General features: G+C 41.3%; 1 protein-coding gene across 1 annotated transcript; it reads left to right on the plus strand.

Annotated features, from left to right (window-relative positions):
- The first annotated feature begins 533 nt into the window (after positions 1 to 533).
- Positions 534 to 4,492, plus strand: LOC134528239 (uncharacterized). The gene is made up of 3 exons (XM_063361719.1): positions 534 to 618; positions 1,185 to 1,562; positions 4,353 to 4,492. Exons 1-3 carry the CDS (start codon positions 534 to 536, stop codon positions 4,451 to 4,453), a joined length of 564 nt encoding a protein of 187 aa, XP_063217789.1. The 3' UTR covers positions 4,454 to 4,492.
- Positions 4,493 to 13,641: the final 9,149 nt, after the last annotated feature.

Raw genomic sequence — 13,641 nt, forward strand, 5'->3', positions numbered from 1 at the left:
CTGACTCTATAGATTTAAAATTATGTGGTCACAAGAGCCTCTATTGTAATATACTTGTTTATTTTTGTTCTACGCTTAACCCAATTATCATCCCAATGCCAAGTTCAGAAGCGTGTCATCTTTTTGAATGTGTTGCAAATTGTTGGGTCAACTCTTATCCTTGTACATATCTGACTTCAGGTTCGTTCAGGAAGTTTTATGCAGTTCCTAATGTACATTAGATGGCAACGTGTTTCGAGTCCACTCTGCTAACGAATGAACCCCTGGATAATTATTGCCGCTGGTGATCAATCATTTATGACACCGAATTGGAGTGGACGCTATCGTCATCAAAAGGAACAATTTTGTTAAAGTTCCATATTCACAATAAGTTAGGCCTACCAATGATTTGTAGCGATACGCGCTGTTCTTCGATTTCGAATGGATCAACAAGACTTGAGGATTTTGAAATACGCATTATGTATTGCCTTCCTCGCCCGAAGTATCGACCTCCCTAGAGCCCGAGTCACGTCAGTCGAGGCGACACAAGACGGATGTCCGCCGCGGACCTCGTGGCCTGGAAGAGTGCTGGACATGATTTCCCCTGTGCATTCCTCGCGTCCAGCAGTGACGGCGCCGGTGTGGACACTTCCCTGCGAGTTGTCACGGCACGAGCCCAGCATTGGAGCAGTTGAAGCCACCCAAATGTATGTAAGCCACTTAGTGGTTTTTAAAATCAATTAAATAACCAGAGAAAATATTTTTTTTCTTCAAATAATGCTTCTATTACAAATTGTACTCTTAAACGTAATAAGTTAACTACGATTCGATTAACGATACACTATTATTTTTATGTTTAGCAATATTTTAAATATTACGTACAAATAAAATATCAAATAGTGTGGACACGGAAGGAAACTTTGCGTAACTACGTTAGTCACAAAAGTTTTTTTTTACCATATTGCAAGTTGTGTCTGCAGGCCGCAACTTAGAAACACATAACGCAGTACCACACAACTTAGAAACGGTTTAACGTAGAAAGTCATAACTTAGAACTATCACAATCTAGAACTGTCATAATAAGAAACACATAACTTAGAAATTTGCAACGCCGAACCACATAACTTAGAAACTCACAACTTAGAACAGGTATAATGTAGAAGATTCTTTCTTGTGTGAACAGGGAAACACGTGAACACGTGAAGATGGGTGCCGCCTGGCGGTCTCCCCGGGAACTACTCCCGGCCACGCTCCCCACGCGCTGTCTGCTGGCGGCTCTGGGCCACTCCCGCACACCTGCTACAACCTGCTCTTCGCCGCCGCGGTCGTGCTCAGCTGCGGCAAGGCCACCGCGGACGGGATCAGCACGCAGAGCAGCGACCCTCTGGTGGAGCACTGCTTCGTCGCGTGCACCTGGTGCTTCTACTCCACGGCGGTCGCCTACCTGCTGGTGCCCCTGCTCAGAGGTCGCCAGGTCACCGGGCGCGTCTTCGCGAGGCTGGCCGAGGTGGACCGGCTCCTGGTGAAGCAACCCGTCACGCTCTACCGGAGAATGATAATCGTGCAAGCACTAGTCATTACAGGTATTCTTGTTATAAATTTTTCTTTAAGTTATACAGACATGTTATTAGGTAAGATCAACCCTTTATTCGCTTCTCTGACCGTTATAACAATACACATATCATCAGCAATTTGCTCAGCCGCCACATATTACATCACTCTTCTTATCACACTGGCGTGGCATCGATACAAGATTCTGAACAGAGAACTGTGCCTTCTGCTTGAAAATGGCGATACAAAAATATTAAGTTTAACACATAAAATAAACCCTTTATTCCTACGAGAAATGGCTCCAGTCACGAATAGAAATATGTCAACGCAAAAATTTTTAGTAAATCTTAGAAAAGTTCATTACACTTTATCTGAAGTTGTAAATTTGATAAACTCATTGTATGGTGTGCCAATACTGCTTGAAGTGATTTCTAATTTCATCTTTGTCACGGTATTATTATTTTTCATACTAAAAACCGCAGGTAAAAGTGAGAATACGTATTTACTTTATGCATCCTTTGTGCTTTGGTGTCTGGTTATTTTGCTCGCGCAAGCGTGCCTGACGCGTGCTTGCAACGCCGTGGCGACTGAAGCCAAGCGCACCGCCTCGTGTCTCCTGAAGGCCTCGCTGTGGGGCGCTCTCGGAACAGAAGAGCTGAAGGAAGTACAGTTGTTCCTGCAGGACGTATCCTGCAACCAGGTTCAGTTCACGGCTTGCGACTACATTACCCTGGATTCTCGTTTCATGACTTCCTTCATGGGCACGGTCGTCACGTATCTGATTATTCTGTTACAGTTTAGCAATTAAAATACAATGTGTGTGGAAATCTGTATTCATTTTAGCAATTAGATGTGTGTTATTGTATGTTTGAAAATGATAATCTATGTTTAGTGATTCAATGAAAACATTTTTTTTCCTGGACTAATAATTTTTAACATTACTGAAATACTAAATAATATAACTACCTCGCTTTGTGATTGTTATACAATATTAAGCAAGTTCAAAACCAAATTATGAGGGTAATCTGATGTAATTTGATCACCCCCTAACTTGCTTGGATGTGTCCCTTACTGTGTCGTTAGTTGCTGTTTTAGCATTGCCGAAGCCTTTGGTAAAGGCAACGCACGGCGCCCCGGAAGCCTGTGTTATAGGCAACCCGTCGTGCACCAAAGGAAAAACGTGTCACAGTAATAATAAAAAAAAGATCGAATATTATCAACGGATATGACGTCATAGGAAGATCGCCATTGTCGCGAGCATCCTGAAGTTCGTAGTAGAATGTTCCAGGTTGTCTCGACTGCTGCTCAGGACAGGTATATAAGGGCCTGATTTTCAGAGCCGAGGGCTGACGCCCGCCGGAATGCCGTCAAGACGCTACGACTCGCCGCATGACGTCATTCATTTACGATTGGTTACGGCGTTACGAGGTACCCGTTCCCGGAAGACCGTTACGAGGGACCCGTTCACGGAAGAACACGAGCGGACGCATGTTACACTCCACGTACGGTTTGCTCGCACATGAACATGGGCGTGTGTCATAAAGGTGTTGCAGAGGAAACTGGTGTGTGAAATGAGTGTGCTTACGTTTACGTCTGCGTAGAAGCTCGACCCTACACAGCGGTATCACCGGAGAAGCTGGGATACGTCAACCACGGAGAAGACTGGCCCGGGGGTGTGCAGACTTGGGATCAACTCGTTGCGGACAACTATTAATAGTTGGGCAACGGTTGAAGAAGTTAAAGGCAGGGCTGTGCAACAACAGTTTATTAGGGATAAATACGATATAACAATATAACAATATAACAATCGATGGGTAGTGCTTCGGTAGTTCAGTTTGCAAAATGGCTCCCCAAGCATTCTGGGTAAGCACTGCGAGCACACGTTGCCGAGTGGTGACGCCGGTAACAGACTCGTTGCTGAACTCGCCGGCGAGTAGCCCAGGCGTCGCACGAGTAGCTTACAACTACTCCAGCGAGTGGGGTCTCGCTGCCTGAGGAACTGCATGGCAGGCAAGCGGCGGCGAGCTTTTATATGCCGCATATTAATTCTTGCGGTGGTCAGTCCAGACTCTCAGATACATTGCATTAGTAACATATTTTACGAGTAACCCGTTTTGATTATTAACTTATGTAATTCTACCTCTTTCGCTGAATAAAATTATGCATTTGTGAGTGTGTAATCGTTTTTTTGTGGGCAATATATATCAGAGACTGGAATAAATATTTTACTGTTATGTATAACTATTTGTAAATAATATAAGTTTTGTGTGTTAAAACATAATTTAAAAAAAAATAGTGCGTGGAGTCCCTCCGCGCGGAAGAAGTGAAACTTCACTGTTTACTTCGCTGCATAGCAAGAATAACACGCGCATGTGCTTGGGATCTACCGACTCACTCTCTTTCTCTATCCTACTTTCTACCTTTGTGTATCTTTCTTTCTCTCTCCCTCTTGCGTTGGAATATTGGACGCTACTCGTTGCTAACGCTCGCGCTGGCCTGTAACAGGTATACTACGCGCATCTGTCTCTTTCTATTTCCCCTCCCCAGGAGCGGTGCACGTTTAACGCAACAGTGTTTTCTCCATGGTAGCGTTAAACGTTTAACGCAACCTTGTTGGAAGTCGGATTAGAAGTTTCACTTCAATAATTATTTGATTGTTTTAAATCCAAGCTGTTAATGTTTGATATCTACCAGCTGCTTGTGATTCGATGTTTAAGAATGATCTGAAAGTTTGTGGTTTTGAATTCCATGTATTCGTTATCCACCGTTTGTATAAATGTTTTACTGGTAATGAATTAATGAAAACATATTGTGTGTTACAGTAACTTTCGCAACATGTGAGCCTAACAAGTGTTGGGCAGCATTGAGTCAACGTGAATCAAGATCCTTACTGTTTTATTCATGCTTGTTATTGAGAGTTTAATGCTGCTTACTTTATAGAATAAAATTGTGTTTGTGGCTCAACGCATCTTCACTTTGTTTATGAGTTATCACCAAACTCACACAGTTTTCGGAATAGGCAAAAAGATAAATACCTGAGATAATGTATATAAGTAAATAACATCACAACATCTGACAAGTAATTTGTGCTTTGTAGTAATTCATCCCTGGCAATAACCAGCCATAAAAAGGTCACAAGATAAATAAGATAAAAAAGATTATGAACACTCAGTTATGTAAACAAGTGGTTCTGTGATCCGATTTTAATAAAAATTTAATATTGGTGTGACAGCTTCTGTACGCATGATTGCGTCCTGAAGTTAAGGCTTACTTTCCTGCCAACCTCCTTCTCTAAGGTCTTCTAGAGGTCACCAATGGACTTCGGACTTCAGGCGGTCCGCAGATTGCGTGAGCTATCTTCTCCCTCTCGGATCAGTCACGTGCTAGACAACAGCCAATAAGGAAGCTGTAGGGTATTCGGCGCAATGTGATGCTAATGCACGAGTCTCTGGTGATAGGGAAATTGAATGAACTTTTATTTTGTTTAAATTAGACACACCCAAAAAACGAATGGACAACAAGTCAATTTACATAATGATAATAAAAGACGCTCTGACTTAGCTGACTTAGTAATTCAACAGTAAATGAATATAGAGGTAGAACACAGTAGCAAGTGCCCAACTCCTGTCGCGCCTAAAAAAGTGACATATTCTCTTTACCAATCATCAAGGAAATATACCAAACATGCTATTGATAAGGGGTGGTTTATAATTCTTGTAATAATAAGTATGGGTACACATTTGAACATGTAGGTACCATAAAAATGATTTTAAAACTTAGTAATTCGTTCTTTTTTTAAATTCAAAATCAGAATACATTTCTACACACAAAATATAAAAAATCTAGAACATGCCATAATTTCACATTAAAAGTTCGGAATTAACATTCTACAATGTAAAGTAATTAAACAATGGTTCGGTTACACTATGAGCACAGAAAAATAAAGTTTTTCTTCGAACTCAACAAAGTCCCTAGCAGTCAAATACCCATCTAGCAACTGTCAGAGATGAAAACACAACATACAGCTACCAAAACTGTATAATATAGATTTAGATAACAAATAATTGCATTGTAATAGCAACGAATAGAAAAAATTGCAACAAGACAATTTTTATTGTGTTTGAAATTATTTGTAAAATAATTAAAATCATTTAAAACAAAAATTAATGTTCCACACACTGTTATAAATATTCACCTTAAAATTACGAAGGCACTAGCTACAAATTATCCAATTATATTCTTAACTTTACAGATACCTTCGTAAATTTACTGTTTTTACTTACATAAAAAATAAAAAAAATCTTTAAATACCGGTTGAATCTACAAAAAAAAAAGCTTCTTTCAATAGCACGTTTATCCGTGTTAATAACTGGACAAAGAATCCTGAAGTTGAAATTCTAGCAAGTTCCAGATGTCTGAGACTACCAAGAACCCTTTTTTTCATTTAAGGTCCAGTCGTTTTGTAAATTTCGTAAATATACTGTAATTTCAAACAGAGAGGGATATAGGGCTGTTATTAACTCGTATGAAGTGTGTGACTTGAGTGCTTGTTGCTCGATCCAGAGCGTGGTGGATCTGCAGTGGCTCGCCGTTGCCTTCCGCTCGGTCCAGTACTGAACCCGGAGAGGAAATGTTCCACAAGTGTACAATTCCGGACTCTTCCGGGTATCGAAACTGCTCATTTGTTCCACTAACTACAAGGCTTGACTTTTAAACCAGACGGAAAAAGGAGCAAGGCCTAATGGGAGACGATAGAAGGTTAGGTTGGAGATAAGATTGCAGGAGGAGTAATACATATGAAGACAGACTATAGACGAAGACTAGCAGTAAGAGTGAGAGGGTGACAGTGATTAATTAACAAATTTGAATATCGTTTGTGTGAGGCAGAACATACATGCTGCTCCTACAAATCTATAATAATAATAATAATAATAATTAATTACAGAATGGCGACATGGGTACTGCAACCCGAGAGAATCAACCTTGAAGTAGAAACTAAAAGAGAACTTATAGTTAAAGACTTCAATATTAATTGACTACCCCTGTTATACACACAGATGGTTCAGTTTAAGAAGATATTGCAAGTTTTGCCTAAAACCAGTTGTAATTATCTGCTAAACCAAAAGGAAGACACTAACCATTAGACAAGCTCAATAGGTTTACATGGAAAAAAAGGAAAGGTGTATAGCATGAGTCATCATTCGACCGACTAACTTCGGCTAAAGGATAATCACAAAAAAAGTTGAAAAGAGAATATGATTTATGGTATAAAGTGCTTCCTAACTTTAGTAGCTACTTACTGCTTTACACAGAATTTTTGCAACTTGAAAGTGGCAGGAAATGCGAAAACAAGCCACTTTTGTTAAGGAACACATTTCCGGAAACGAAACCCTGTAAAGTTAGAGGCGTGCACAGTAGCGCCAATTTGAATTGACGGACTTCAGGTGACTACTCCACGGGCTTCAGGTGACTACTCCACTGGCTTCAGGGGACTACTCCACTGGCCGAGAGGACCTTGACCGAAGCGCAGTGGCGATCAAACGCCCCGCGGGGAGCAGGCGGGGAGCAGGTGACGACCGGGCTCAGACGTCCAGAGTCAGCCATACACAGTTTGGTGAGCAGTGGCTAGGGTTAAGCAGTACAGAGGTTTTCCAGTCGGGTACACTCCTGTTGGAAAAAACTCCTCGGTAAATGCGCACTGCTGCTGCTGCAGTTTTTTTTCCTGTTCGTAAACCATTAAAATACAGGCCGTCTCTGCGAATGAATAGTATGTCGTACGATTGCTCTATGTCAGATCCGTAATCGTAGGACCATACTCTCTAACAGTCAACACTGCCAAACGTGTAATTGTACCACAACCACCACTGTTCTGTACTTTTTTTTTTTTGGGTGTTTGTTACGGTTATTTAGCCCTTTTGGGTTTATGAAATGAATGTTACCTATTGCAAAAGAATTTCAGAGTTCCAAACATTTGATTTATAAACTTTGCCAAAAAAAAAAGCGAATTTTTGCATGTGCGTATTCATATCTCAACGCAGCACTAATCGGCCGAGGACGCAAACCAGGCACCAGCAGCCTAGACGAGGGCGCTCCGCTACAAAACCGGGCCAGCCGCGCTGCCAAAACGGCGACCACAACTTAAAGACATGAGGGAACATAGGTGTGTCCCGGGCATACGCCACATGAGCGTGAGTCGGGTGGTGGGCGTGGGAGGAGGGGGCTGCTTCGGCCCGGACTCGGCACAAGCCGGGGACGGCCTCTGGCCTAACCCCCTTCTCATATACTCCTCTGCCTAGAGGGTCCTAGGTGGACCCCAGTGGCCAACACAGACCACTCCAGCTTGACTACAAGACAACACCCAGGCGCAGACTGGCAGAGCGCAGCGCAGGGGCCAGCGGGCAGGACATCAAATGCTCCCCCCCCCCCCTCTCTAGCGCTCAGCGGGGTCCCTGGCGGACCTCGTGACTCCATTACATTCATCCACGCAACCAAACACCAGCATTCCACCACAGCCGAAAGACCAAACAGCCACCCCCTACCACAGACTTCAGAATCATTTACACCCAAACACATAAAAAAAACGAACACACAGACACAAAACAAGAGGTAATGGGTGGCAACACGCGGCCTGGGACTCTTTGCGAGCCTCTGGATCGATGCCACAGACAGGCACAGACAGGCATGCGGATCGGGCGGCTCGCTACCGGCAATGATGACAGTGTCAGTTCCGCGACGCACTGGTCGCATTAGCAACTGATCTGAGACATGTCCCAACGCTATACAGGTCACGTTTGAGACTAAAATCCTTGCCACTTACATCTTTTCCCGAATGCCATTTTGCCAAAAGTGTTTGTTTCCTAAATAGTTACTTTCTAAAAATTTTAACACATGAACTAGCGTCCTTTGCAGTCGTTTAAATACAGACTTTTTACATACCTAAAAGTTGTGTTGTTAGCTCGGTCATTACCTGTCTAAAAACATCATGTTTTAAAATTCGTGATAGACCTATACATATGTTATGAGGTGACAGAACACAACTGGACGAGCACATATACAAAAACAACATATGCTCGTAACTCAACTGGTGTGGCGCTAGAGGGCGGTGTTATGAAATTATGAGAAAAATGATAGAAATAGTTTGTATAAGTATACACTCTTCCCACGATCGGCATTCCAACTGCAATTCGGAAACGAGAGACCCTTTTCGCAGAGAAGTTGGTGTGATCGTGTGATAGCTGAAAAGTCTCGCGTTTGGTACGTGTCTTGCTGAGGTACGCGCGCACTAGGGCGCACTAGGGCGTCACGGCAAGGACAGACGGCCGTCACAGAAAAATACAAAAATGTATAACGTGTAGAGTGATAGAAGTGCGCGCACCACGGCGGGACGGCCGGGAACGGACGATCGGTAGCTTCGGCCGTCCGACAGAAAGTTCACGAGAGGGAATTAGAAGACAGTGCGGTGCGTGCCGTACCGTCCGTCCCGATGAGTCATCGGCAATTCTTAGCAGTCGCACGTGCAGGACAGGGCAGGACAGCCGGTACAACCATTTGAGTTGTTATACACATTGTGCGAAATGGATGTCTCAAAGTTAATAATGTTGGTTGAAAATTATGAAGAGCTATATAACATGCGGCATGCACAATATTTTAACATTACTAGGCGAGATAAATGCTGGGAAGAAATAGGTTCCATCATGAATGTTTATGTTATGGATCCAGAATTTACGCTTTCTTCGCCGTTTACGTTTCTCTTCCACTTCTCTACCACTACTTAATATTGTACTAACAACTAAAATTTCTTTGTCACTTTCCATTGCAGTGGCGCGGGCGACACTGTACCGTCCGAAACAATTTCCGTCCGTACCGCCCGTCCATCCGTCTTTGCCGTGACGCCCTAGTGCGCGCGTACCTTTGAAAAACGTTCTCTGTATAATATAATCCATATGCTTCCCTTGTGCCGTTTGCAACCCCGTACACGTGATGCATGCCGGCTTTCCCTTTATTTCGCTTACGCATCCCTCTCGCTGAAGAACCGCACCACAAATGACGATAGTTGCTGTGAAATACGTGCTGGAAAACGCCTTTCAGCGCTTCACTGGTGGAGTTCTAAACATAAAGTGTGATTATTTGTGTTAGTACTCACCAATGATGTGTAAACATCTAACCTCCGTAACGGAAAAATTTCATTTGTTCTCATGTTGCAAATCAACTTATAATTCAAAACAAGGACACGAAATTGAACGCAGAATTATTTAAAATAATACTGAGTGTGGTAAATATTAAAAAGAGTAGGGAAAAAAGTAAAAAAAAATTCCTCTTTTTAAAACCTTACCATTATTATGTTTAACAAGATTGTAATACAGAATTCTCAGGGCTAGCCTAATAATAGTGGTTCCGAAATCTTAACATATAAATGCCTCAACAATGAAAATGTGACATGTACCCCTAGACCAAAACTAACATTGTCTGCGTTTCTTTAGGTTAAACTTCTTTAGGTGGGTTGAGGTTGGAATTTTAGTATGCACCAGAAATGCGATGAAATAAGCATGCATTAGACAATAGAAATTTAATAGGTTGAAAGTCTAATCCGCATTCATGCATCAACTGCTACAGCCACGAGCCGAAGTCGTTAAGATGGCGGACCCGCGTGTGGCAACATGCTCCCGTATACATTAACTTTCGCGAACATTAAGGGATTTACTAAGCGTATTGGTATGCCAAAGTAAACTTTAAGGTAGTTAAACTAACCTGGATACATTTTGTAAACTTGAATATTCATAACATAGTGTAACGGCTACTTTTAAAAAACTATAATTTATTAGGAAGGAAAATTGTGTTGAGTTGAATATGGCGTCAAAGTTATTAAACATTTTGTTCATTCTTTAATACAATTCGAACTTAGCGCTATCTTTTAGGTATTTTCAAACTAAAAGTTGCAGTCCAATAAATTTATTAAAACGAAGAAATTTGAAGCATTTTATAGCACTAAGTTTATATATGTATATTTGTGTTAGCTTAATCGACTTAAATCGGCCTGTAAATACTTTCTACAAACACGTCTTAACCTTATCGAGCTGATTGAACATTATTATATAATAATATTATATTGTAATGTTATTAATAATAGTAAAAGTAATTGATGTGTCGATTCTTTCAGATTAACAAGCCAGCGCTCAACCGATAAGCTATTAAGCGAATTTATAAATTAGAAAGAGAATATGTGTTATAATCATTGTAATGCCAGCTTTCTTAGGTATTTTAAAACTTGAGATTATTTTTCACTAAGACTATTTCTGTTTACTAAAAATATTCCAGTGTAGGTTCACTATCATAAAGTTTCATTTGGCATACCACCAATACGTTTGGTATGTACCTTAATGTGTTACATTTTTGTGTCACATTTTAGTTTATCGACTTCCGTCCCATTTTCATGAAATTACTCCTACCAAATGCCGTATACTGAGAGTTACGATACATACATATGTTTACAAGTGTACATATACTTTTTAAGTCAGGAAGTGAACAAAGCCCGTCTCGAGCACTAGACCTCCACTATAAGAACGTGAGGTGGTTCGTACTGCACATGGAGAAATTACACGTACCATAATTTTTCAATTCACACCAGTATGCGTACTACATTTCCCCCCCTGACGCACGTACTGCATAACATATTATCTTTCTCCGAATCTTCTACGTCGTGCCATTATTTCGTTTCATGTGTACCATAATTATCGAGCGTGCTTGAAATGTGTGGCAAGAACCGCAGCTACAGATAGTCGCGGGTTTAATTGAAGAATGAGTCCACGGCCGCTCCTGGGATCAAGCTAGCTGTAATGACCGGAGCCATCGGCTAGAGAGAGGTGCCTCGCGGTTCAAGGACGCCCAAGAGCCGTCCTCTTGACAGTCGCTCCAGGTTTGGCGAGCATCTCGCATTTCACCCGTACGTGATTGAGTTGGAGGGGATGGAAAAAAAAGAAACGGATGGCCCAAAATTCACAGCGATTACAATCGATCACTGAGCATTTCGTGGAATAAATGGGCTCAACGTTTCGTAGACATCGAGGACAAAAGAGACAAGAAGGGTAATGATATGAAATCGGAGCATTGGAAGAATGAAAAAGGGGACTGGTTACCTGAGTACCCCGAGAAAATCACGTAAAATTTTCTTCGCGTTTCCAATTGATTTTAAAACTAGTGGGGTAGAAGGAGGAAGCTATTATTAATGGTGTTTGGCGTTAGACTAAACAATGCGTGCGACCAATGTGTTGAAGTGTATGAACTGTCACATATCATTGATGTAACAGTGCTGTCACTTCACAGGTGTGCAACAAAGGTGCGAGCCGTAATAGTTACTGTACTGCTCTCTAAAAATTTTGGAGACTGTTCCGTTATGTTAACACACAGAAGGCGTGGCTGTAAGTGTAATAGCACCCAAATTATTAAAGCATTTATCAGTCTTATCTTAGTCCCTTCTAACAAGCCTTTCACAAGCCTTTCACATTGGGCATAAAAAAGAAACACACAACTTAAAAATATTTACCATATGAGTAATCTTGAAATAATTTTCTAAGATGTGCCAGTTCTTAATTAATTGGTCGAAACTTGTGATGGTTCAAAGTTACGTGTTTCTAGATAACAGTTCTAAGTTGTGCAAATCAAAGATATGATTTCTAAGTAGTGAAGTTCAGCGTTGTGTGTTACTATGTTACTGCTTCGTAGTAAATATAGTGAAAAGTTTTTTTTTAAGTTGGCAGTTCTCAGTTATGGTTTTCTAAGTTACAGTAGTTTTTTTAGTAGTGGTTTATTAGTTATGATGTTTCTAGCTTATTTTTCATAAGTTATGAACTCACGATAATTGCAAGTTTTAAAGATTTTATTCCAAGAATTCTAAGTTGTGATTGTTCTAAGTGGTGTGTTCCTAAGAAACGCGCGGATCCCGGTCGCGGCAAAATGTATTTTTTTTTTGTAAAAAGAACAGACTTATGCACTTAAAATTATAGATATTTATAAATTTGAAATTTTACATGAAAACAAATGTATCACTACAATATGGTGTTCATAGTAATACTAGTTTCGGATACTTATCTGGGCATTTATTCTTTGTGCTGACCCAATACCACCAACAGTTAAAGTTATTTGTAAACCGTTCCCTGATTAACTTTCCGGTACTAACTGTTCACATTAATAAACATAATAAAACAAAATGAAGTAAAATTATTGAATATCCCATTGTTCAAGCAAAAGCGGCTTGAAGGAAACATAAATTAAAATATAAATTTATGCACTAGATTTCGTAATAATCACTCAGGATTATCTCGGAAAACGTGTTTAATATGCAAAAAAATAACCGTAGACATGTGTCGTTCGAAGTTGCGATATATTTCTTGTAGTGTTACGAAACTATTTTCTGGAAACTGGTTTACGAAGAAATCTTTCGTAAAAGTACAGGAAATTTTATTTAATTTTTTTTTCCGCCGTGTGCCCGAGGTGTGCACCGAGGGTTCGGCGCCCCTGGCTGAGGGCTGCAGGCATCGCGGCATTTGCAGCCGTGACGCAACACGCGGCGTTTGGGCAACCTCCCGGTGCGTCCACTCTCGGTCATGTGTCGAGGAGGTGGGAGAAGTTGCCCCCGGTTTGGAAGGGGGGGGGGGAGGTGGAGGGTCGAACGATAGCACGGTTTCGCCGCTAAGCTGCTTATAGTGACGGTTCCCCCTCCCCCACCACCCTGTCAAACCCCTTTCTCAGGATACGTGAGTCCTCGGGTTCAGAACCCACTGACGCCATCGGCCGTGCCTTTTTTTTTTAATGTGGAACATCTTAGCTCTCGGTGTACGGCGTCTGATTTGGGAGTGATTTCGCGAACGGAACGGAAGTCGGCGCATAATAAGTTCAAAAATACTACACAGTACTGAGAAGCATTATTTAATTCAAAATTAGATAAAAATGGAAAGGTTTGAGATAACTCAAACCAAAAATAAACTTTGTTAGTGTGACTTATTTAAATAATATGGAGAAAACTGCAAGCCATTTTTCGTCAAATATTAACCCTCCAAATTTACCGTCAAAAATTTTACAGTGTGACATGGCCTCAACTAACTCATGGAAACCGGA

This window comes from Bacillus rossius, chromosome 1 (genome assembly GCF_032445375.1).
Source record: "Bacillus rossius redtenbacheri isolate Brsri chromosome 1, Brsri_v3, whole genome shotgun sequence".
NCBI lineage: Eukaryota > Metazoa > Arthropoda > Insecta > Phasmatodea > Bacillidae > Bacillus > Bacillus rossius.

What these genes read in the sequence shown, in the direction of transcription:
- LOC134528239 (XM_063361719.1), top strand. Translation starts at nt 534, where the DNA reads ATGTCCGCCGCGGACCTCGTGGCCTGGAAGAGTGCTGGACATGATTTC. An exon ending in GTCCAGCAGTGACGGCGCCG is followed by an intron (nt 619 to 1,184) that starts GTGTGGACACTT and finishes GAACACGTGAAG; the next exon opens with ATGGGTGCCGCCTGGCGGTC. An exon ending in GCAAGCACTAGTCATTACAG is followed by an intron (nt 1,563 to 4,352) that starts GTATTCTTGTTA and finishes TGTGTGTTACAG; the next exon opens with TAACTTTCGCAACATGTGAG.